The 23033-nt window shown below is 48.5% G+C and overlaps 1 protein-coding gene and 1 long non-coding RNA gene across 7 annotated transcripts in view; one reads left to right on the top strand and one right to left on the bottom strand.

The window, feature by feature from the left end:
- Positions 1 to 23033, top strand: part of PIP5K1B (phosphatidylinositol-4-phosphate 5-kinase type 1 beta) — a 290783-nt gene that overhangs the window by 258780 nt on the left and 8970 nt on the right. For all 5 annotated transcript variants that reach the window (XM_047701150.1, XM_047701151.1, XM_047701153.1 and 2 more), the window contains one exon: positions 9889 to 10006. In XM_047701150.1, coding sequence (XP_047557106.1) covers positions 9889 to 10006 — 118 coding nt within the window. The remainder of the gene's footprint in view (positions 1 to 9888; positions 10007 to 23033) is intronic.
- LOC125084049 (uncharacterized) lies at positions 1835 to 14511 on the bottom strand. Of its 2 annotated transcripts, XR_007122451.1 has the most exons (6): positions 14312 to 14511; positions 13931 to 13998; positions 8023 to 9453; positions 7331 to 7473; positions 4818 to 5025; positions 1835 to 1890 (listed from the first exon to the last, which is right to left on the bottom strand). It is a non-coding gene; the product is annotated as an uncharacterized LOC125084049 (long non-coding RNA). The 2 variants fall into 2 exon arrangements; XR_007122450.1 differs by lacking the exons at positions 1835 to 1890; positions 4818 to 5025 and having other exon boundaries at positions 6748 to 7473.

A 23033-nucleotide genomic window follows, 5' to 3' on the forward strand; every position in this document is an offset into this window, starting at 1 on the left:
CGAATTTTGACAGATGTGTACACACAAGTAACAGTCACCCAGACCAGGATAAGAACATTCCCATCACATCAGAAATTTCTTTCTGCCCCTTCATGGTCAGGACCCCCGAGGTCATGGAGACATTCTCCCCGTTTTCTTCCAGAAGCTGAACAGTCTTGGCTTTCCCATATGGTCCATGATCCGTCTCAAAATAATTTCTGTGCCTGGGGTAAGCCGTGTTCCTGTGGCTGTTCTTTAATGTCTTTATATGCCCACCTAAGCTGAACAAGACTAAGGTCTGGTAATAGATTGGCCATTTAGAAAGGGATCTGTAGATGCCTGTTGTCTCATGGTTGAACCATGGTTGCACAACTGTCTTAGACACCTGGCAGAGCGCGCTCCTTCTCTGCCGTGGTTGGCGCTCTGGAGGCTGTGTGGGGAGGGCATGGCTCCAGCTGTCCGCCTGGGCCACGTCCAGGGGCCACCATGGATTACCTGGGGTTCGAGGAGTTAGCCTTAGGACCCACGTTACAAATAAATAGGATGAGCCCCGACCTCACAGGGTTACAGTTCCCGAATAAATGAAGTACTAGTGCGTGTGGTAGTCATCCCGGTATAGACCTCACTGTCAGTGCCACCGGGAGGCCCGTGTGTGGGAGGGCGCTGGAAAGAAAAATAGATCTCCTAGAGGTGTCTGGTGGGAAAGGTCCCTGAGCTTGGAGGAGGGTTCCTTTTCAGAAGAGATTTCACACACACACACACACACACACACACACACACACACACACGCTGCTGCCCTGGATTCTCGGAGCCCCCCCGCCCCCGCCGGCTTCCTGTTCCCACCATGCCTGTACCCAGCAGCACGGAGTTGGCATTGGTCTTCACCGGCCGGGTCCCAGTGCTGCTGTGTGTGCCGTGTCTGCCGTGGGCATCGTGCCCCGGCCGTTCACGTGTGTAGGGAGAGGGTCAAGTCCCCGCCAGCAGACACCACAGGCAGCCAGCTGTGCGTAGAGTCCCAGAAGAGGGACTGCCACTCTGCCTGCCTCTGGGAGGAAGAGGCAGCCTCCTCGTCTAAAAATAGCAGGTGGGGAGAGCACAGGAGAGCAGACAGCTGCAGCTGTGGTCCTGTGGTCCTGGCTGAAAAGGAGCCCAGACCGAGCCCAAGCAGCAGATCGTGCCACCGAGAGCCCGCAGGCCGGCAGGGCAGGTGAGGAAGGTGTCTGGTGCGCCAGTCAGGAGGCAGTGACCGTGACCTAGGCCTTCCCACTTCTCAGGGCCGCCCTGGGGCATTTCGCACACTTGCCTGTCCACTCAGCCAAGGAGCTCACCAGGAGAGCAAGTGGCTCTGTCCCGGCCCCGGCGTGAGCTTTGCTGCATGCGGACACTCTCGGGGCTGCAAGTGGGAACCCCAGTGCCCAGGCTTCAGAATTCCACACCCTGTAGCCACCTCAGCCCCCACCTACCCACCCACCACCCCACCGCGGCCAGAGTGCGCTTTTTTTTTTTTTTAAGATTTTATTTATTTATTTGACAGAGATCACAAGCAGGCAGAGAGAGAGAGGAGGAAGCAGGCTCCCTGCTGAGCAGAGAGCCCGATGTGGGGCTCGATCCCAGGACCCTGAGATCATGACCCGAGCCGAAGGCAGAGGCTTTAACCCACTGAGCCACCCAGGTGCCCCCAGATTGCGCTGTCTTGAGAGAGGCACGTGCTGTGGGCTTGCCTATCACCTCGGAGGTGTCTGATCCAGGCAGGAATGAGTGCCACTCCCCAACCCCGGGGGAAGCCTGGATCTCTGGGGCTGAAGAAGGATTTGCAGCCTTTAAAAGAGATGAGGCTGTGCTTGTGGGTTTTCTGCACTCGTAGAGTTTTCCCGTCCATTCTTCTTGTCGGTGAACATTCTGGTAGCTAAACTGAAAATAGCAGAAAAGGAATTTTTTGCAGAATGTTCGGAGAAACTGGTCTATGCAAGCAGCCACTGTCCAAGCCCCACCCCCACCCAGAGACAGAGCCCCAGAGGGAACAGTCCTGGTGCTGCTCCTTGTCATTTGTCCGGGAGAGCGTGACTGTGGGCATTTGCTCTCATCAGCATTACCTGCCTTGGCTCTCCCAGTGGCCCTAGGAGATGAGCAGGGCAGGGCCTGTCATTCCTATTTCTACATGAAGAAGCAGGAGCTCGAGGTCAGGACTTGCCCAGACTAGTAACGAATCATTGGAGGGCAGAGCTGTCTCTAAGCCTCCGTCCTGTCCACATGCTCTCTGTGTTTAATCCCGATGGCAGTCCATGTCTAAAGGGCAAAAGCCCCCCAACATGGAACAGCCTCACACATGGGGAATTTAAGCAAAACTTTAAAAAAAAAAAAAAAAAAGAGCGAGAGAAGAAAGATTCCATTTAATCCTGTTGGGAACATTTTTCTCTGTATGGCCCAGCAACCATGGCTTTGAATCCAGAGAGGGGACTAGAATGCTCACTCCCTGGTGGCCAGGCATTTCCAGTCTTTACATAGTCATCATAATATAAATCCCATGTATCACTTTTCTCATTTTAGAATCAATCCATGGACAAGGTAGGAAAAATGTGGTCATCGCTACAAGACAATATAAATATTAACAGCCGTGACAAAGCAGAGACAAAAGAGAGTAGTTTTTTTTTTTTTTTTTAAAGTGGGTCTAATACCAAGTGAGAGGAAGGCAGGGACAGAGACGAAGCGATACAGGAAATGTAAGATATCCGGTGTATGGCTGGTGGAAGAGAAAAGGTCAAGTGTATTATTCGTTACAAACTGAATGAAATATAAATAGCAAACACTGGAAGAAAGTACAGTGTGGGGGAGGGTCATGTTCTCCTGATAGAACCAGTAAATGATGCTCTAGGTTGAGAATATCTTTTATTCCCTGATGCCTCTGAAGATCTGGAAGGAAGCACCAGAAATGCTAAGGAGAGAGCCATCCCTAGAGAAGCTGCCCCCCTGGGGTGGGGTGGGGGGGGCAGGACAGGGGTCGTTGCTTTTCATCGTTACCGTGAGCTAGATTTTTATTACTTGGATAGAAAAACCTCAAGGCAGTGAGAGGATAGTTTTTTTTTTTTTTAAGATTTTATTTATTTGACAGAGATCACAAGTAGGCAAAGAGGAAGCCACATGGGGGTGGGGGAAGCAGGCTCCCTGTTGAGCAGAGCCCGATGCGGGGCTCGATCCCAGGACCCTGGGATCATGACCTAAGCTGAAGGCAGAGGCTTAACGCACTGAGCCACCCAGCTGCCCTGAGAGGATAGCTTTTTAAGACAAACTGTGGAGCCTGCCATCTGTCCCCAGAGCACGTGCCCCCGCCCCCTGTGAGAATGAGCTATAGAACACTCCTTAGGTCCACAACAGAAATCAGAGTGTTCCCGGCTATCAAATCACCGATGACTGTTCTCAGTGAGTCCAGCCAGGCTAGCGCTCTCCCTTGAAGCCAACTGACCGTGCTGGAGACAGAAAGGAGCATTTTTATAAATGACAGGCCCGTGTGACGTCTGAGCGAGCGCTGTGAGGGTCTGGAAGCCGCTCCTGCACAGCTCTGACCAACGCCAGGCCGCCCTGGGTGCAGAGAGTGGAGGCCAGAGCAGTTGCAAAGGACGGGTGGGTTCTCTGATTTTTCAAGGGAAGAACCCAACTGGGTGGGACTGTTTCCCCTGAAAGCCTGGCTGCGAATTAGGCTCAGTCAGCCCAGCGTCTGAACGGAGGGAATAGTGGCAAAAGTTGATGGCAGGCAGGAAGCCAGACTCTTAAACCTAGTCATGTAATGTTGCTTCTAGAAATGGATCTTCCCAAGCTGCAAGGCGAAGGAGTGGCCAGCCCTCGGACACAGTGGCTGGGTTTGGAGGGCATTGGGCCCAAGAGGGATGCTCTCACTTACAGTGACCCCGATACGGGAATCTGGAAAAAAATCAAATCAGAAATGGGTTCCAGATAGGCCTCTGCCCAGGAAACTAACAGTACAGTAACGGGACTGAGTATATCCCCCCCAGAACTTCCCCACATCAGAACGGAAGAGAAACAAACATGGAATTATCAGTGGCGCCAACATTTAAGTGAAAATCCTTTTTAGAACCAATCTAAACTTGACTGCTTGAGGCATCTTCAAGGAGGGAGGACTTTGCCGCAGATGCATTCCATGGGTTGGATGCTCTATTCTTTCATTATGTCCCTATTCGTTTAATATTTACATTTCATTAATTTTTTTTAAGTAGCAAGGGACACACATATACATTCAAGTAAATAATAAAAAGGTTTGTAATCACAAATACTTTGTTTTATGTGAGGCACTTCTTGATTAGGAAAGGTACAGCTTTGGGACGCCTGGGTGGCTCAGTCAGTTAAGGGGCTGCCTTCAGCTCAGGTCATGATCCCAGAGTCCTGGGATCGAGTCCCGCATCGGGCTCCTTGCTCAGAGGGGAGCCTGCTTCTCTGTCTGTCTGCTGCTCTCCCTGCTTGTGCTCTGACAAATAAAATTTAAAAAAAAAAAAAGGAAAGATAAAACTATGACCTTCCGTGGTGTGTATAACCTTTACTAGTCTCTTTGCTAAAAATGTAACAGACTGTGAAAGTGAATTATTCTTATCGGTTCCAGCCAAAGCCCCAAACAAACCTTCAGGACTTGCAAAGCAAGCAGCGGAAAAGCAGTTGCGCGACGGGCAGCTGCCCACCCACTCCCAGTCTTTCCAGGGGGTTGGAGAAGCGGAGACCTGAGTGCGCAGGCGGCGTGTGACCCGGAGAGAGAGCAGCCGGGGAGCGGGGTGTACTGCGGCGGGGCGCCTCAAAGAGCAGGCCAGTGTCCCCTGGAGTAGAAGGGGACATACCTGTGTCCCCTGGTGTCGGACTCACGCCTGAGATCCTTAAAACTCCAGCGGCAGAGCAAGGGGAGTTTGCTGTTTACAGATGACCCGCGTCACTCGCTCCCTTGTGGCTCTTGTCCGCGCTCTTAGTGTTTCTCTCGTTGTCTGCCCTGCGCTGTGTAAGGTCGGCGAGGTGGAAACACGGATTTTCTTCTCTGCTCCATCCTAGCATCTAGACCACAGGTACATGAATGGGGGTCGTGCTGTGCATTCACTAATGTCTCCAGCCACCCTGCAGGTTTGATACTATCCTCACTTTCTGTGTGGGAACCCGGAGCTCGGGGCAGGGTGAGGACAGTTTCCAGTAGCACCACAACCCAGAAGAACCAGAGCTCAAGGCTGAATCCTCTAATCCCAGAGTTCATGCCCCCCCCCCCCCCCCCCCCACTCCGTGAGCCTCTAGCCGCCCAGGCACTTGTTTTCCTAAAACACGTTCTCTTGCAGGGAAGGGACCGGCCATCTCTGTGCTCTGGTCTCACTCACGGTATTGTCATCCTCCTTACTCGTACGTGAAGGCAGATGAGTGAATGGGTTGTGTAGTTTTTCCTCTGTGCCAAGATGTGTTCATGTCAGGTTATCCAGAATACACTGAATGCGAGTCAGTATGTGTGCCTGATGATTTGCACAGGGTTATAGTCCTAGATATTATAGAATTCTTTCATAGGTCATTTCTTTTAATTAAATGTTAGCTTAAATGAGTACTGTTCAATACTTTTTTTTAATTTTTTCTTAACCTATAATGTATTATTAGCCCCAGGGGTACAGGTCTATGAATCGCCAGGTTTACACACTTCACAGCACTCCCCAATACTATTCTCTTTTTATTGTGGTAAAATTCACATTAACAGGGGCACCTGGGTGGCTCAGTTGGTTAAGTGTCTGCCTTCGGCTCAGGTCCTGATCCCAGGAAGGAGCCCCGCATCCAGCTCTCTGCCCTTCCCCCCTGCTCATGCTTGCTCTCTCTTAAAACTTAAAAAAAAATTCCCACTTTAACCATTCGTAAGTGTACAGTTTGATAGTGTCACGTGCACTCACATTATTGTACAAGTGGGCTCCAAGGGCTCCGGAACTCTTCATCTCGCAGAACTGAAACTCTGCCCCCATCCCCCACCCTCTGCCCCTGGCAACCTCCATTCATTCCTGTTTCTGCCTCTGTGAACTTGACGGAAGTGGAATTACACAGTATTTGTCCTTTAAGGTCTGGCTGATTCCACGTAGCACAAAGTCCTACACAGTCCGCTGTTAACATGTGGCGGAACTGGCTTCCTTTCCAAGGCTGAATAGTGCGGTGTTGTGCGCGTCAGTTCTGTGTATCCTCTCATCCGTCAGCGGGGATTCGGGCTGCTCCCCCGCCCCGGCCACCGGGAGTGAGGCTGTTGACATGGGTGTGTCTTCCTTCTAAGGAAGTGCCAGAGACGAAGCCACTTGAACAACAGCAACGTGTTATCTCCCTGTTCTGGGGCTACCAGTCCAAGATCAAGGGGGAAGCAGGGTTGGTTTCTCCTGAGGCCTCCTTCCTTGGCTGTCTTCACCCCATCTTTGTTCATGTCTTTGTCCAAAACCCTTATTTAAAATATTGTATTTGTTTATGAGTGAGAGCAGGGGGAGCAGCAGAGGGAGTAGGAGAAGTAGACTCCACACCGAGCACAGAGCCCAGTGTGGGGCTCGATCTCAGCACCCCGAGATCATGACCTGAGCTGAAACAGAGTCAGATGCGTGACCATATGAAGCACCCAGGCATTCTCCCCTCCCCCGTCCCAATCTCTTAAGGGCACCAGTCATACTGGATTAGAGCCTCTCCCAATGATCTCATTTAACCTTAATTACCTCTTTAAAGACCTTATTTCCAAATACAGACACATTGTGGAGTACTGGGCATTAGGACTTGAAGATATGAATGGGGCTTGAGGGGTGGGGGGAGACCAACAGTTTGGGTAAACAAATAGCTCAGACTGTTTTTCTTCTTTGGGGGTATATACCCAGAAATGGGATTGCTGGATCACAGGGTAATTCTATTTTTAACTTTTTAAGGAAGAAAAATATTTGTAAAGCATATTCTGCCTAGTTTTCCCCAAACCGTTCTGGCCATCCTTACTCTCCTCAAGCCGAGATCTAGGCAGCCACATCCAGCATGGTCTACTGCCTTCGTTTTTGCTGGATCTGGGGATTATTTACGAGTTCCTAGGCCCCTCCGCCTTTGCTGCCTCAGTTTCTACAGTGTCAGATTTCTCAAATGTCCGCTAGCTGGCCCTAGAAAGTACTTGATTGGAAAACAGGATTCAGATCCTAAACTCTACTCAACGGCTGTGTGACCTTGGGCAAGTCCCTGCGCCTCCCTGCCTGGTCTTCAGATCCCTCATCTGTGAAGCAGATGTGCTGGGGGGACAAATCCAAGGGGGCGTGGGTGGGGACAGGGAGAGAGGACATAAACAGAAGAGGCCAGAGAGCGGTGGGTGCCCTGGAGGGAGGTCCCATACCTGTGCCACACCCGCTGGTCCTGTGACACCGTAGACAGTTCCCCGGGCTTCCACGCACCTGCACACATGGTCTGTTCACCCCGCAGCATGGAAGCTCAGAGTCCAGTTCTGAGTGTTGCCAGGTCAACTGGAATGTTTTTTCTCTTTTAAGAAAAACATTTTTTGAATGACTGAAATCTACTCCAAACAGCTGTACAATGCGACCTATTCTCTGCATTTCTGATATTTCTGGTACTGTGCACGGAGACCAGTTTTAAAACTATGGCCCTTAGGTGCTTCATGAAATTTTTTTCCTTAAGATATTTCACAGACTCTAAACTTGACCCAAAGTAGACAGTTCTGTGGCTTTAGTCTACTCACCAAGTTGTGTATTGCTAAAAGCTAATTTTAGAACGTTTTCAATAGCCCAGAAACTCCACACCCAAGAGCAGTAACTCCCTAGTCCTCCCCCGCTCACCCCAACCCCTGGCCACCATGTGCCTTCTGTTTCTCTAAATCGGCCTCTTCTCTACATTTCACACCAGTGAAATCACACACACAATACGTGTCCTTGATGAGCAGCTTCTTTCATTGAGCATTAATGCTTTTCAAGATTCAGCCATATTGTTGGCCGTATCGGTACCTCATTATTTCTTATCGCCACCTCATTATTTCTTATCGCCAAATCCTATTCCATTGCAGGAGTTACCTACCCATTCACCAACTAGTGGACAGTTGGGTTATTAACACTATGGGACTATTCTGAAGGATGCGACTGGGAGCATTCGTGGGCAAGCTTCGGTGCAGGCACAGGTCTTCATTTTTCTTGGATCTACACCCAGGAATAGAATTGCTGGGATTCGTAGTTTTAAGGATCCACCAAACCGTTTCCCAAAGCCGTTGCCCCCTTCTCCAGTCTTCATCGGGTCCTCTCCAGCTCCTTCCCTCGCCTGTCTTTATGACAGCAGCTCGGGGGGTGAGAAGGGGTAGCTCCCCAGAGTTCTTATTTGAGTTCCCCTTAGGATGAATGATGTTTAGCATCTTTTCATACACTTACTGGCCATTTGTAGTTCTTCTTTGCAGGACTCTCCAGATCCTTTACTCATTTTTTAATTGGGTGATTTGTCCTTTTATTGTTCTAAGAGTTCTTTATAGAACCTGGATATAAGTCCCTGTGAGCCTCATTTTCATCCCCCAAATAATGCTCAGACTATGCTGTTGAGATAGGAAAGTGTTTTCATACATGTGAAAAAACAATACAATTTTGATTTTGCTCAAATTTGACCATAGAATGCTAAGGAAATCCAGTGTTTGTCTTCTGTAATCACAGTGTATTTTAGCTAAAATAATTGGTAAATCCCAAAGAATACCCTCATTTTTTTTTTCTAAATCATGCTAGCTTACTCATGGTTACCCAAAATAGAAGATAAATATTAGACTGAAAAACATGTACATAATGGATTTGCGTCTAGGGGAGTGACTCAGGATCACAACAGGACGGCAGGAAAAGAAGAGGACTTTTAGCTGTATTTTACACCACATGTAGTATTTAAAAATTAAGAATTTTTTAAGCAAAATCTCTTCCAGGGATGTCTGACTGGCTCAAGCTCAACAACTCTTGATCTTGGGGTGATGAGGTCAATCGCCCACTTTGGGCATAAAGCTTAAAGAAAAATCACTTCCAGAATATTCTTGGTTATACCCTCGATCTTGAAAACGGAGTTCTGAACTTCATCGAATAAATGATATGTTCATAAAATAACCCAGCAGCATTTAGAGATTTTTTTAATTATATAAAAATAAAATAGGAGCAAAAAAAAAAAAAAAAATAGGAATAAAAATCAGAAGTCATCCCACACTTATCTATTTTCTGACCGCCTTATTTCTAGCTTTGATGTTTAAGTAGAGAAGTAATTCCTCTTTGGTGGGTGACATTGTAGTCGTTGAGAAGCAAAAGCCAATTAAAGCCTGTCACTGCCTCATTACTTTTGATCCAGAAAATGACTTGAGCGATGGTCATGGGCACAGTGTTCTCAGAGAAGCATCCCTTGAAAGCTGATGGTTTACTAAACCAAGAAATCTGTAAAGGGATTCTGATGCACATTTAAGTTTGACAACTGCTGGTACAATTGGACCTTTCGTGCCTAAAAGGAAAAGAGAAGAGTACAGAGAGAGAAACCAGTACTGATCGTGCACAAGGTTATCTTTGTAAACCAGCAAAGCATGCGTACTCTAAGTGGCAAACCCAAGCAGCAGGAACCCACTGCTGAAAGTCAGAGCTGACCGGTGGGCCTCTAGGTGACAGCCCTCCACCCTCACAAGGCCGGGGACCCACAGATCCCTTCTCAGAAGTATAAACAAGTGTCCCATGCAGGGAAGCAGACAGGGAGATACACAGCTAGTACAACCGAATTCCTTAAACCATCTCCGGGTAGGACCGTATTGTCTCTGAACTCTCAAAATCGTTTCTTTAATCCCAAAAAGCTTTCCTGAATTCCACGTCTTTATCCACAACTTGGAGGTTTCCGTGGATCTTGGTCTGGAGGACACGCACTCATTATTCTTCTTTGTCTTTCCAGTAAAGGGTTACCTTCCAGTTCAACATTTACCATGGAAGAGGGGACCATCTACTTGACCTCTGAGCCGAATGCTCTGGAAATGCAGGACGATAATGCCTCCGTGCTTGATGTCTATTTAGTAAGTAATTTTAGTTTCTTCCCCCTTCCTTCTGGTTTACGGATGGGCCCGGGGCCACAGTTTATGCAAGAATGGGTTCTGTGAGGCCAGGCAGGCTGGGGTTTTAAAAGAAACCATGGCCCTCCATCACTGGCACCACGGGGGCGATTTTCACAAGCCATGCTTTCACACAGTTCATGCAGAACATTCCACAAGAGAGTATGTAGGGTAAGAAGCTAAATCCCTCTAGGTAAAAAGAGAACAGATCCCCTAATTGTGAAGTGAAATGGGGCTTCTCTGTGGTAACGTCTTCTGTGACTCCAGTGTATCTGCCGTGTGTGTGAATCTTCTGGAATTCTGTGTTACTTCCTTGGTAAATTGGTAGCTTAAGAGGCCCAGAATGGGGTTGTGGCAAGAGCCGGAGGTCAGCACCAAAGAATCTTGGCCATCTCCCTTGGTTGTCACCAACCAGGGGCGTGACCTGGGCAGGCACCTCTCTGTGTGTCCCTGTTTGCCAAAGGAGGGAAATAATGCCAAGCTTACGGGGCCACTTGGGAGGATCAGGAATGATTGTGTCCGTGAACACCCTTGACCGCCTGCCAAGTTGTCTCCGGTAACTTAAGTCAATTATTAGATGAGGTCTAGAAGGATGTAGGACGGACTAAGCTATGAGAGAGGAGAAGGGGTGTTTCCCTATAAAGTCCATCCCACACACATTCTCCGCATCTCTGCATATCCTCACAAAATCACACAAGAGACACCAAGTGTGGATTTCAGGTTTTCCACTCTTTTAAGTTGTGCCAAGCCTAAGTGTGCAAACTCCGTGTCAGGAACCCCACTGGGTGTGTCTCCTGACCACACACCACCACTCCCTTCTACGCCACAGCCTAGCCCTCTGTTCCCTCAAGCATACTCTACAGGACCTTGGTCACCAAAAATGCTACTCGTTATCACAGAGCCCTCCAGCACCTTCTCCCCTCTCCTGGAGTAAGCTCCAATGTCCTCAAGGCCCTGCATGGTCTGATCTACGCTGCCACTTTTTTCTGCCCTCCTTCCCCTGCCTCTGTCTTCCTTAACCATACTGTTCCAACCACAGTGACCTTGGTATTCCTCCCATAACCAACTATGCCTCTGCCTCAGGACCTTTGCATTTGCCTTTACTGTCCCTTAGCTGTCCCAAGCTTGCTCCGTTACGTCCTTCAGTCTCAGCCCAAACATCTCAGATTGGCTTTCCTTGACCCCTTATAGAGAGTAGAAGCCCTCTCCCCACAACCACCCTTGTGAAAGGACTTTTTTTTAATAACCTCTGAATATCCTGGTTGTAGCATCAACAGAATTTTTTTTCCACTGGGCAACCCTCCTCCCCACAGTGCCCCCACTTTTTAAAATAAGTGATGGTGCACTTTAAAATCCTTACAGAAGAGTTGGTTCCTCTATACAACCAAGAAGGTAGGGAATTAAATAGGAAAAAATTACAGTAATTTTTTGGTCCCACGGTAAATTTGAAAAACTAAATGAAATCTGATCTTCATGAGCTAAGAGTTCATACTCCTTGTGTCTTTAAAAAAAAAAAACAGATTGGCACCAACCAGGGGCATGTGACCCTTCCCAGAGGAACAAAAGATCACAGGGTAGTTAAATGGCCCTACTGATCCCAGTTACCCTATGGATTACCCCGACTCCTTTGCTGGAAAGCTTGTCGTTAGTCATTTTGATTGCTCCTCCTCCGGTATTCTCCCTTTCGTTTGTAAGAAAACTGCTTCTGTCCTTTTATCAGTGTCTCATTTTATGGTGCTTCTGTGCCTTTCTTGGACATGGAGAAGCCAAACTTTTCATAAAAAGTTCATGCTTCCTCCAGAAGTCACAGGGAAGAGCCCCAGTATTGAGTGGCAGTGGTTTGAAAGCACTTTGAGCAGCAGTTAGGAATGAAGGAAGCAGGGAGTTTAGAACTGAAGGAGGCAGCGGTGGTGGTCCTCTGCCCAGCCTTCCCAGCACGGGGTTGCTAACGGTTCACAGGCATGGGAAGCAAGGGGAGTCCCACAGCAGTGAAGACAAGGCAACAGAAATTCTCACCAGGCTTGGGGAGAAAAGCTGATCGAGCCTAATCTTATTTTGTAGCTACTTACGATAAGCTATTTAGCATTTTTTCATGTTTCCTGCAAGCTGAGCAGTGTCCTGAATACTTTGTCTTAAGCCATTTAATCCCCACGACCCGCTAGGAAGCCGCCATAGCTCCATTTTACAGAAAGGAGAGGGACACACGTGCGATTATCCACTTGCCCCAGACCAGGCAACAAGTAACCGGGCAGAGATCAGAGCTGGGATTCCAACCCTCCGAGCCTCGCCCCAAGCCCGCTCTTAATGACCGAGCTGTGCTGCCTGCATTAGGGATCACACTGCCTTTGCCAGACAGAAATTAGACTCAGAAGTGCAAGGCTTGGCCCAAAATCACACAAGGTAACATGCAGATAAGATAGAAGAGGACACAGAGACAGATTGGGGTGAAGAGACCTATGTGTTGGTGTACGTTTCAATTTCGAAGGTCAAAATTCAAGAATGTTGTAAGGGGAACGGTTCGGTGCTGCTGGAGAGCGCGGGGTCTTAAACAGTAATGAGGTACAACTGAGCGCCTCCCCTGTGCCTCCAGGCACTGTCCCCGGGCTTGCTTTCCGGACACGAGTGGCTCCAGCCAGGTAGGGGTTACCGGTGGTCTCCATTCACATGGATAAGGACATGGAGGCTCCCTTCGGCCAGTTCTCACAGCTGGTAAAGAGCTGGGTGGAAACTGGAGTGCCACTCCTTGTGCTCTCCTCCCTAAACCCAGCCCGGTGAGCACCTGTCCCTATGGCTTGGGCACTGGTTATGTGTCCAGGTCTCCTGGCCATGTGGTTGGAATCCTGTTCCTTGTAAAGCAAGAGATGGACCCGATGAGGGAAGGGGCCAGGGGAGTTATGTTGGCAACAGTGTGTGTAAGCTTCTGGCTTTCAGTGTTCTGGCACAACACTTCTCACACCTTTGATACCAGTACATCTTCCAAAGTATTGAGGATCCCACCCAAGAGTTTTTGTGTATGTGGGTTCCATCCGTCAGTATTTTTTTTAATGAGAAAATGTAATATTTACTCAATTTATGTAATCATTCATCCAGAATAACTATTAATTTAAGTAAATTTCTGTCAAAATCACTATTTTCTGGACAAAAACAAGAAAAGTGGCATTAAAATCTGTAGCATCAGGCTTAATAGCATTCTTGCATCTGTCTCTATGTTAGTGTGTTGTCACGGGGCACATCCTTGTACCCACACTGTATGCCCATGAAAGGCCGTGGGAATGAAAAGACAGATGACGTCTTCCTATCATTAATGGAGACCTGATGGATCCCCGGGAGTCTAGTGTTTTCACTTAGCCACTATCCCTGCTGCAGAACCCAGCGGCCCATAAATTAATTCCACAGAAGCAAGCACCTGGGTTCTGTGGTTCTCTCTGCCTCTCATTTATCATTGACCTTGAATTGATCTCCCCTTCAGGGCCTCCGCTTTCTCATCCATAAAATGGATCCTTCAGTCAGTCACTCTATGACCCCCTCCAGCTCTGGCCTGCTGTGGCTTCCTCTAAATGCTGTGAAGTTCCAATAAAAGAAGGTTTCACCAGAGCAGCTACAGCTCTCTTCCCAGATTTTGCTGTGTCATCCCGTCTTCCTCTATCCTAAACCTTCACAGTGTTTAAACATAAATTTTTTGGCAAGACATCTAGAAAGTTCTGCACCATGAATTTCTAATTCCAGGGTGTGTTTTCATGCTGGAGGTTTTTATGTTCTATTTTGCATGCTCTTCCAGTTCTGGGAGGCTGTAGCTCATTGCCTTCCCCTCACTATTGCCATGTGCCTCTCTACTGTGAACGAGCAAATGGAAAAGATAAGCAGGAGAAAGGAAAACCTTTGTCTCACCTTCAGCTGGACCTAGTAAGAATCCTCTTCATCAAAGGCGTCCTTTCTTGAACGGCAGTTGGAGGTTTCTGTGGGGACATTATGGTTAGAATTGTAAGAGACATAGTTTTGTTTCTCTTGTACTGTTTTTTTCTCCTTTAAGATACAGTGTTTCTCTTCTAGTAGATACCCCTAATTCTCCAGTGCTGTTATTTGTATACTGATACAGAATACTGCCTATATCCCTTTAAAAATACACAGGATTTAAACCAGATAATGTCTGCACACCAGGTAACATATGACATTTCCCTTGAAAGATCCACCCACGTGATGCATGTATTAATGAGGTTGGCTATCCTGCTTCCTGCTGTGATTTGACACGAAGTTGAAATCATAGTTTACCTTAAAAGACAGCTGATTGTTCCGTCACTCTTAGAAAGCACTGGGTTCAGGTTCCGTGTTCCTGTCATCCTGCCTGCTTTGAAAAGGCCATTGAAAAGGGTGGCTCCGTCAGTTAAGTGTCTTCCTTCTGTTCAGGTCACGATCCCAGGATCCTGGGATCAAGTCCTGCACCAGGCTTCCTGCTCAGTGAGGAGGCCTGCTTCTCCCCCTGCCTATGTGAGCGGTCTCTGTCAAATAAACAAACGAGGGGTGCCTGGGTGGCTCAGTGGGTTGAGGCCTCTGCCTTCAGCTCAGGTCATGATCCCAGGGTCCTAGGATCAAGCCCCAAGTCGGGCTCTCTGCTCGGCGGGGAGTCTGCTTCCCTTCCTTTCTCTCTCTGCCTACTTGTCTATCAAATAAATTAAAAAATAAATAAACAAAATCTTTAAAAAGATGAAAAGGCCATTCCCCTTCCCTCTAGAAAGTTCCAGGCTGATTCATTTACCAATACTCAAATCAAGGGGGCGGGGAAGGGGTGTGTTTCTGAAGATGATTTTATCCAGTGACCAAAGATGCATTCTTCCATTGAATTTGAGTTGATGGCACAAATTAAGGTATTTGAAAGAATTGAGCAGAGTTGATCAGGCTGTACAGGGCAATCACGCAGTGCTCATAAGAGCTCGATTCCACTTTGAGAACAGTCTCGGGCATTCTAAGGCTGACGCCGTCGTTGGTACTCGAGGTCCTAAGGCAGCTTCTCTGCCTGAGATAGAATGCAATTTTGTATCAAGGGAAAGAGGGACCCCCAACAAAACCCAGCTGAGAATTGTTACGGGGATGACTGGCGGGGAGCCGATGGCTAAGTGGCGGATAGTGTGATCGCTTTTGTCGTAACACAGAGTTGGAAAGGCGGCTGCCGCTAAACAATGACTTTTTGTCTCAAGGTTATATACTCTTTTCTTTTTTACACTTTCCCTATTAACATCCTCTCGCTGATAGGTACTTTCATCCAGATAGGTGTCTCTGCAAGACGGCTGTTTGAAGTACAAAAATAGCTGTGGGCCAAGGAGAAGAAACAGTTAAGCCATTTCTTAGCCAGGCCTGCACTGGAGATTAAGGCTTTCCTGTGCAGCTGGTGGACAGCTTGATTATTTAATGTGTGTGGAGGGTGGCTAATAAGACTCTTTGATCACGGGATGAAGGGTGGCAGAGAAGTGAAAATGATTGAATTAACAGCTTATCGTAGCATTATGTATGAGAAAAGCCTGAGAAAAAGAAGAAAAACACTTTAAATTAGGTCACGGGGGTCTTAGAAAACCCACTGGAACTTTCTGGCAGGAGAAGCTGCATTTGTGGATTGGGCTCCGCTGGCATGGAGCTTAAAGACTTGTACGGAGAGTATCGGGGCCTTTAATCCCTCCTGTCTCAGCCAGATTGGATGCTGCGAGGGGTGTTGATTTGAAACGGGCAGTTCTGTTGCTTCTCAGCAGACAGCTAGAATCCCCATCTGCCAGAGGGTTTGTGATAGATTTTAGTGAGAGCCAAGGAGGAGAGTCAAACCACTGCCTTTGGCTTGTAAGGCATTCACCCAGAATGCGGTTTCCTTCCGCCATAGTGGTGGCCACAATGGTAAGAAATGGAGAGATTTCAGGAAGAGCAAACTAGGACCCTTTATCTCCAGAAGTGCTTGGCCCTCTTAAGCCATTGACCGGATATTATGTCTAAGATGTGTGAGTGAGTGGATGTCTGGCCCCATGGCACCCACAAGTGATTCCCACACTAACCCAAGCTTTCAGATTACTGAGGCAAGCCATCAGTCCGAGATCGGAGGTCACCCCTAGGATCAGTTTTAAATCCAACAGTGTTAAGCCACTGTTTAAGGATTAGCTAAGGGAACCGGAGTTAGTGATTGAGTGACAGCTGGCTGGGCTAGGGTACATTTTTTGTTGTTGGCTCCTAGCTTTACAATGACTCCTGGCCTCAGAGGCCAGCTTGATGGCTGCCTTCTTCAAGGTCAGCTCTGTATGTGAGCTTGACTCAGGCTCCTGCGGATGCAGGGGGAGGGGAGTGCCTCCTGGCACTGACTTCCCTCCACCTCCCCAACTCCTTCGGGCTCCTGTCTTGGCTCTCAGTTTCCGTATTCTTCCTTGTCATCAGGAGCCAATGTTTAGTGGTCTCCTGAGCCTTTCCAACTCTTGGGAAAAAACCATTTGAGAAACAACAGTCTCTCGTGGTGTGACCTTGGAGGCCCCCAGGCACTGAGCCTGCAGGAGACAAATCGCACACTCAACATGAACCACGTTAGGAACACATGGGAAGTCTAGGGAAAGCAAGCTCGAGTCCTACCCAGGGCCTTAGTGAATAGGGGGGGGTCCTCGTCCCTACTGTTCGCTCCTGCGGGATCTGAGAAGGAATAGGAAAACCTGGTCGAAGGGAGAAGGTGGGAAGTATTATACACTTCATTAAAAAAAAAAAAAAAGCCTCCCTGAGTGTGGTGAACGGGGAGGATCAGGAGGAGAGATCTGAGGGCTTGGCTTCTCCTGCTTTTGTAGCTCCCTGTGCTAGTTTCCTAGGGCTGCCCAGACGCCAAGTCCCTGGATCCAGGCGGCTTCACCAGAACCACAGTGTCGCGGCGGTGGAGGCGGGACGTCCGGGTGCAGGTGTCCGCAAGGCCAGGCTCCATCCATCTGAAGGCGCTCGGGAGAGATCCTTCCCGGCTGCTTCCAGCCTTCGGTGGCTCCGTGCGGTCCTTGGCATTCTTGGCCGTGCAGCCCTAATCTCTCCTGTGTCTGCCCGTGGCGCTCGCCTCGGTGCCTTTGCGTGTTCTCCCTTCCTGTGCAACGTCAGGCACCCTCGCGGGAACCGGGATTCTGTCCGTGTTCCTGCTTGCGGCGGACCCTACTGCCACCTACTGGCAGAAAGGCGCCCCTGCCCGCGGGCCAGAGGCGGTCGCGGAAGTCCTTGAATCGAAACTGTATTTAAAAAAAAAAAAAAAAGAGCAAGTGTGTCTCTGAAAGCTTCCGCCCCGTGGCCTTTCTCACGGACTCAGTGCCTTTCCAGCCGGACTGGAGGCTACTGGTAACAGGTGCAAAAACGCCAGTGCCCTCCTCCGCTGCCACGGCCAGCCCGACTCAGGCCCCTTGGCAGTCTGGGGCCTCAGCAGAGAAAAGGCTCTTTTTACGGGTTGAGCAGAACCTCCACCAATACAAGGTGGACAAATCCTTCACTTTGAATCGCTGACAGCTCGTCCCCCACAGCCTCTCAAGGCCTGGGGCGCTGTGTACTTTGAAGGAACCCCCAGGAAGGAATAGGATTAAGAATTTTAAAAATCCGTGGGTTACCTGGGTGGCTCAGTGGGTTAAGCCTCTGCCTTCAGCTCAGGTCGTGACTTCAGGGTTCTGGGATCAAGCCCCGTGTTGGGCTCCCTGCTCAGCGGGGAGCCTGCTTCCCCCTCTCTGCCTACTTGTGATCTCTGTCAAATAAATAAGTAAAATCTTTAAAAAAAAAAAAATTTTTTTTTAATCTGAGATTTTAACTTAGAAAAAGAAAATACTTTCTAAGTCCTAGTAATGGCTGCTGCATTGCTTTCCTAGGGCTTTGGTAATAAAGGACCACCACCGAGGTGGCTTAGACAACAGAAATGTATTGTCGCACAGCGCTGGAGGCCAGAAGCCAGAGAGCAAGGTGTTGGCAGGGTCGGTTCCTTCTGAGGGCCGCAGGGGAACGAGGCCTCCCAGGTGCCTCCCTTGGCTTGGAGAGAACCGTCTTCACGCTGTGTCCTCACATGGGCTTCCCTGTGTGTGTCCAGATTTCCCCTTTGGGTAAAGAGGTCAGTTGTGTGGGATTAGGGCTCACCCTCGTGACCTTATTTCAACCTAATTATCTCTGTGAACATCCTACCTCCAAAGAGGGTCACGGTGTGAGGTAACGGCAATTAGGACTTCAATGTAGCAATTTCGGAGAACTCTTGACTCAACCCACAATGGCTACGGTGTCTTTTTGTAAAGAAAAGTGGTACCAGTAGAAGTGCTGAGACAGAAAGGCTTGATGGGGGTATAGCTTCTAGTTCCTACCCTCTGGACCAAGGCCAGAGCCCTGAGCTTTTTCTACTTTCCTCCTACCTGGCTGAAAGAGAATCCAGTGGTCTTATCCGAAGGCAGTGCTGCTTTTCGAATGAAACCAAGGTTATGCTCACTCCCCCAGCATTTTCCAACTGGGGCCTAAGCAGGGGTCAGAGTGAATTCTGTTGTGGCCCCAAGGTTATTGGACATATCAGGTGACAAGATAACCACTTGGATTTACAAGTAACAGAAGTCACTCAAATGCTGGAAAGTTCGCTGTAGAACTGTCAGTGCATATACATCATTGATGCCCTCAGGCTTCTCTTGGGCTTTTAGAAAACAAATTAATCAGACAGAGAGCTGTGTCAAAACATCACTGCAACATTAATAGTTCAAAAAAAAATGAAAGGCCATGATCTTCAATTCATTCCCATGAGACATCTACAGTGAGTGCCAACTTTTTTCACAAGTCTCTTCTCATCAGTGTAGGCACGCGTCTTTTCATTCCAGGTTTTACCAGTTCAAGGTTTGCGGCGACTCCGCGTGGAGCAAGTCTTTCGGTGCCATTTTCCCAACAGCGTTTGCTCGGTTTGTGTCTGTGTGTGACAGTCTGGTAATTTTTACAACATCTCCAACTTTTTCATTATTATCTTCATTTTAGTGATCCCTAATGGTTTGGGGAACCACAAACCACACCCACATCCGATAACCAACTCACATGTGTGTTCTGGCTGCCCCGGCTCCTCCTCAGGCCTTCCTGTTCCCTGGTACACCACGATATGCAGTTAGGCCAGTTCCTAACCCTGCAGTGGCCTCTAAATGTTCAAGAGAAAGGAAGAGTCTCATGTCTCTTTCAGTCAAAAGCTAGAAGTGATCAAGCTTGGTGAGCAAAGCATGTTGGAAATAAAGATGGACCAGAAGCTAGGCCTCTTGCACCCAACAGTTAGCCAAGACGGGACTGCGAAGGAAAGGCTCTTGAAGGAAATTGAAAGCCCTACTCCAGTGAATATGTAAATGGTGAGAAGGTGAAACGGCCTTATTGCTCATAGGAAGAAAGTTCTAGTGGTCTGGAGAGAAGACCAAACCTCCTGTAACAATCCCTTAGGGCCTTGCTCTGGAATAAGCTTTGGCTTAACCCTCTACAATTCTGTGAAGGGTGAGAGGTTAGGAAGCTGAAGAAGAGAAGTCTGAAGCTAGCAGGGGTTGATTCATGAGGTTTAAGGAAGGAAGCTGTGTCCGTGGCATGAAAGTCTGAGGCAAAGCAGTGCGTGCTGACATGGGAGGCAGCAAGCGATCCAGAAGATCGAGCTGAGATGGTTCCCAAGGAGGGCTACCCAGACCAACAGATTTTCAATGTAGATAAAACAGTCTTATATCAGAAGAAGGTACCATCTAGGATGTATGTAGCTGGAGAACTCAAAGCCTGCCCTCAAGATTCAAAGGACAGTCTGACCCTCTTGTTAGGGGCTGCTGTGACTTTACGTTGAAGCTGGTGCTCACTTAGCGTTCTGAAAGTCCTCAGGGCCCTTAAGAATGAGGCCAGTCCTACTCCCCCAGTGCTCTGTAGAGGGAACAAACAGCACATCTGCATCCAACATGGTTCACGGAGTACTTCAAGCCCACTGCTAAGACCTACTGCCCAGAAAACAGTATTTCTCTTCAAATATTACAGCTCACGGACAATGCACCCGGGCACCCAACAGCTCTGATGGCGACGGACAGTGAAATTAATGTTTTCGTGCCTGTTAAAAAACACCCATTCCGGAGCCCATGGATCAAGGAGCCATTTTTGACGTTCAAGTCTTAAGAAATACATTCCTTACGGCTGTAGCTGCCATACGTAGTGGCAGTTGATGGATCCCAGCAGAGTACATTGAAAATGTTCTGGAAAGGATTTACCGTCCTTGGTGTCATAAAGAACATTCATGACTCAGGCGAAGAGGTTAAAGGATCGACATGAAAAGGAGCTTGGAAGAAACGGATTCCGATCCTCACGGACGACATGGAGAGGCTCAGACTTGGCGGAGGATGGAACTGCGGATGTGGAGGGAGGAGCAGGAAAACGAGAAGTGGGGCCTGAAGATGGGACCCGATGGCTGCGATCTCATGGTAGGACCCGAACAGATGGGTTGTTTCTCGGGATGGAATCTATTCCTGGCGAAGCTGCTGTGAGGATGGTTGAAACGACAGCAGAGAATTTAAACTCTTACCCAAACCGTTGACAGAGCAGCAGCAGGCGGGGTGAGGACCGACGATGATTCTCAAAGTTCTACCGCGGGTAAGATGCTGCCCGACAGCGTCGCATCCTATGGAGAAATGATTCATGAAAGCAAGAGTCCATCGATGCAACAAGCTTCATTGCTCTTATTTTAAGAAATTGCTGCAACCTCCCCAGCCTTCAGCAACCAGCACACCCCGGTCAGTCAGTAGCCAGCGACATCAAGGCAAGAACTCCTACCAGTGAAGAGATCGCAGTTTGCAAAAACTCAGGTGATGGTTAGCCCTTCCTTAGCAATGACAGATTTTTTTTATTTGTTTTAAAAGATTTCATGCAAGTTGGTGCAGCCACTTTGGAGAACAGGGTGGAGATTCCTCAAGAAATTAAAAATAGAGCTTCCCTATGACCCTGCAATGGCACTACTGGGTATTTACCCCAAAGATACAGATGCAGTGAAAAGAAGGGCCATCTGTACCCCAGTGTTCATAGCAGCAATGGCCACGGTCGCCAAACTGTGGAAAGAACCAAGATGCCCTTCAACGGACGAATGGATAAGGAAGATGTGGTCCATATACACTATGGAGTATTATGCCTCCATCAGAAAGGATGAATACCCAACTTTTGTATCAACATGGACGGGACTGGAAGAGATTATGCTGAGTGAAATAAGTCAAGCAGAGAGAGTCAATTATCATATGGTTTCACTTATTTGTGGAGCATAAGGAATAACATGGAGAACATGGGGAGATGGAGAGGAGAAGGGAGTTGAGGGAAATTGGAAGGGGATGTGAACCATGAGAAACTATGGACTCTGAAAAACAACCTGAGGGTTTTGAAAGGGTGGGGGGTGGGAGGTTGGGGGAACCAGGTGGTGGGTATTAGAGAGGGCATGGATTGCATGGAGCATTGGGTGTGGTGCAAAAACAATGAATATTGTTATGCTGAAAAGATATAAAAAAAATAAATAGGTAAATAATGATGATTTTTAAAAAAAGATTTCATTCACTTGACAGAGAGCGAGCACAAGCAGGCAGAGGGAGGGGGAGAAGCAGGCTCCCCCCTGAGCCGAGAGCCCAATGTGGGACTCGATCCCAGGACCCTGAGACCGTGACCTGAGCTGAAGGCAGACGCTCAACCAAATGAGCCACCCAGGTGTCCCAAGGACAGATTTTTTAATTAAGGTGTGTGCATTCTTCTTTAGACATAGTCCTGTTGCACAGTGTAAACGGAACTTTATGTGCACTGCAACACCAAAAGATTCCTTTGCCTCTCTGTTCCAATATTCACTTCATTGTGATGATCTGGAACCTAACCAGCAGCATCTCCCGAGTACGCCTGTCCTCTGTGCTGGTCGGTATGGAACTCTGGGAGGCCACTGAAGCGCGGGCACAAGGCCTGGGACTCCCTGTGCTGCCAGCAGTTGAGATTTCAGCACACGTTCTGCCAGGCTGGGCACAACATGGCGGTTCTCATCCAGAGTGTGGATGTCCTTCAAGGACATTCCAGATTTCACATTCTGCCTCACGGGTTCTTGGTCCAATGCCTACAGTCCCTGGCTCTCAGAAAAGTGTTTTCACTCTGATTCCAAAGCCTAAAAAAAATTTTTTTTAAGTGTCAAGGTAGGCAGCGTGGCCCCTAGCTTCTCTAAGGTTCCTTCCATCTAGGAGATGCGTTGGCAGTATGTGACTGGACCCGTTCACGTGCCACATCCACATTTCTGTAGCACGAGCCCGAGCCATCATTTCACCTCCAAGAAAACAGTGAGATTCTGTATTCCTGCAGCTCCGGGACTAAGAGAAATCCCCCATCCCATCTGTCTTCTAGTGATCATGCCTTGGGGAGTAACCCCCAACTTGGGGTAGGAGGGAATACACTAAAACACAATTGTAGAGCCTCAACTGAAAGAAGAAAAAAGACTCAAAACTTCCCAGAGTCCACTGGGGGCTGTTTTGTGTTTGAAGATGAGGGAGTTCTGAGAAGTCCATCTGGAGAACCCAGAGTGAGAGGTGGAGGGGACTCCAGAGCCAGGGCAATGAGGTTGGGATGAGGCGTTGTGAAGCCGCTGCGGGCCTGTCTGTGCCGATGCCATGTGTCTGGGCTGCATTGAGCGCGGTGAGGCAGGACTGGGTGCTGTGCCCTCCTGGCTGGAGAGGGAACGTCAGCCAGAAGAGTAAGAACAGATACTAGAAAAGCCACAGGGCAGAGCTGAGGTAAACAGAATGCGAAATTGCTAATGGAAATGGAGGCTTGGTGCACAAAAAGGGAAGAGGGGATTATTCCCTATGTTAGCCTGGAATGAAACAACAAAAAATCAGTGCTTTCCTCACATGTATAGTAGATGAGAATTTCAGTCTGAGGGGCACCTGGGTGGCTCAGTCTCTTTGGTGTCTGCCTTCGGCTCAGGTCATGATCTCAGGGTCCTGGGATGGAGCCCCGCATTGGGTGACCCGCTTAGGGGAGTCTG

Source organism: Lutra lutra, chromosome 13, assembly GCF_902655055.1.
Source record: "Lutra lutra chromosome 13, mLutLut1.2, whole genome shotgun sequence".
Lineage (NCBI taxonomy): Eukaryota > Metazoa > Chordata > Mammalia > Carnivora > Mustelidae > Lutra > Lutra lutra.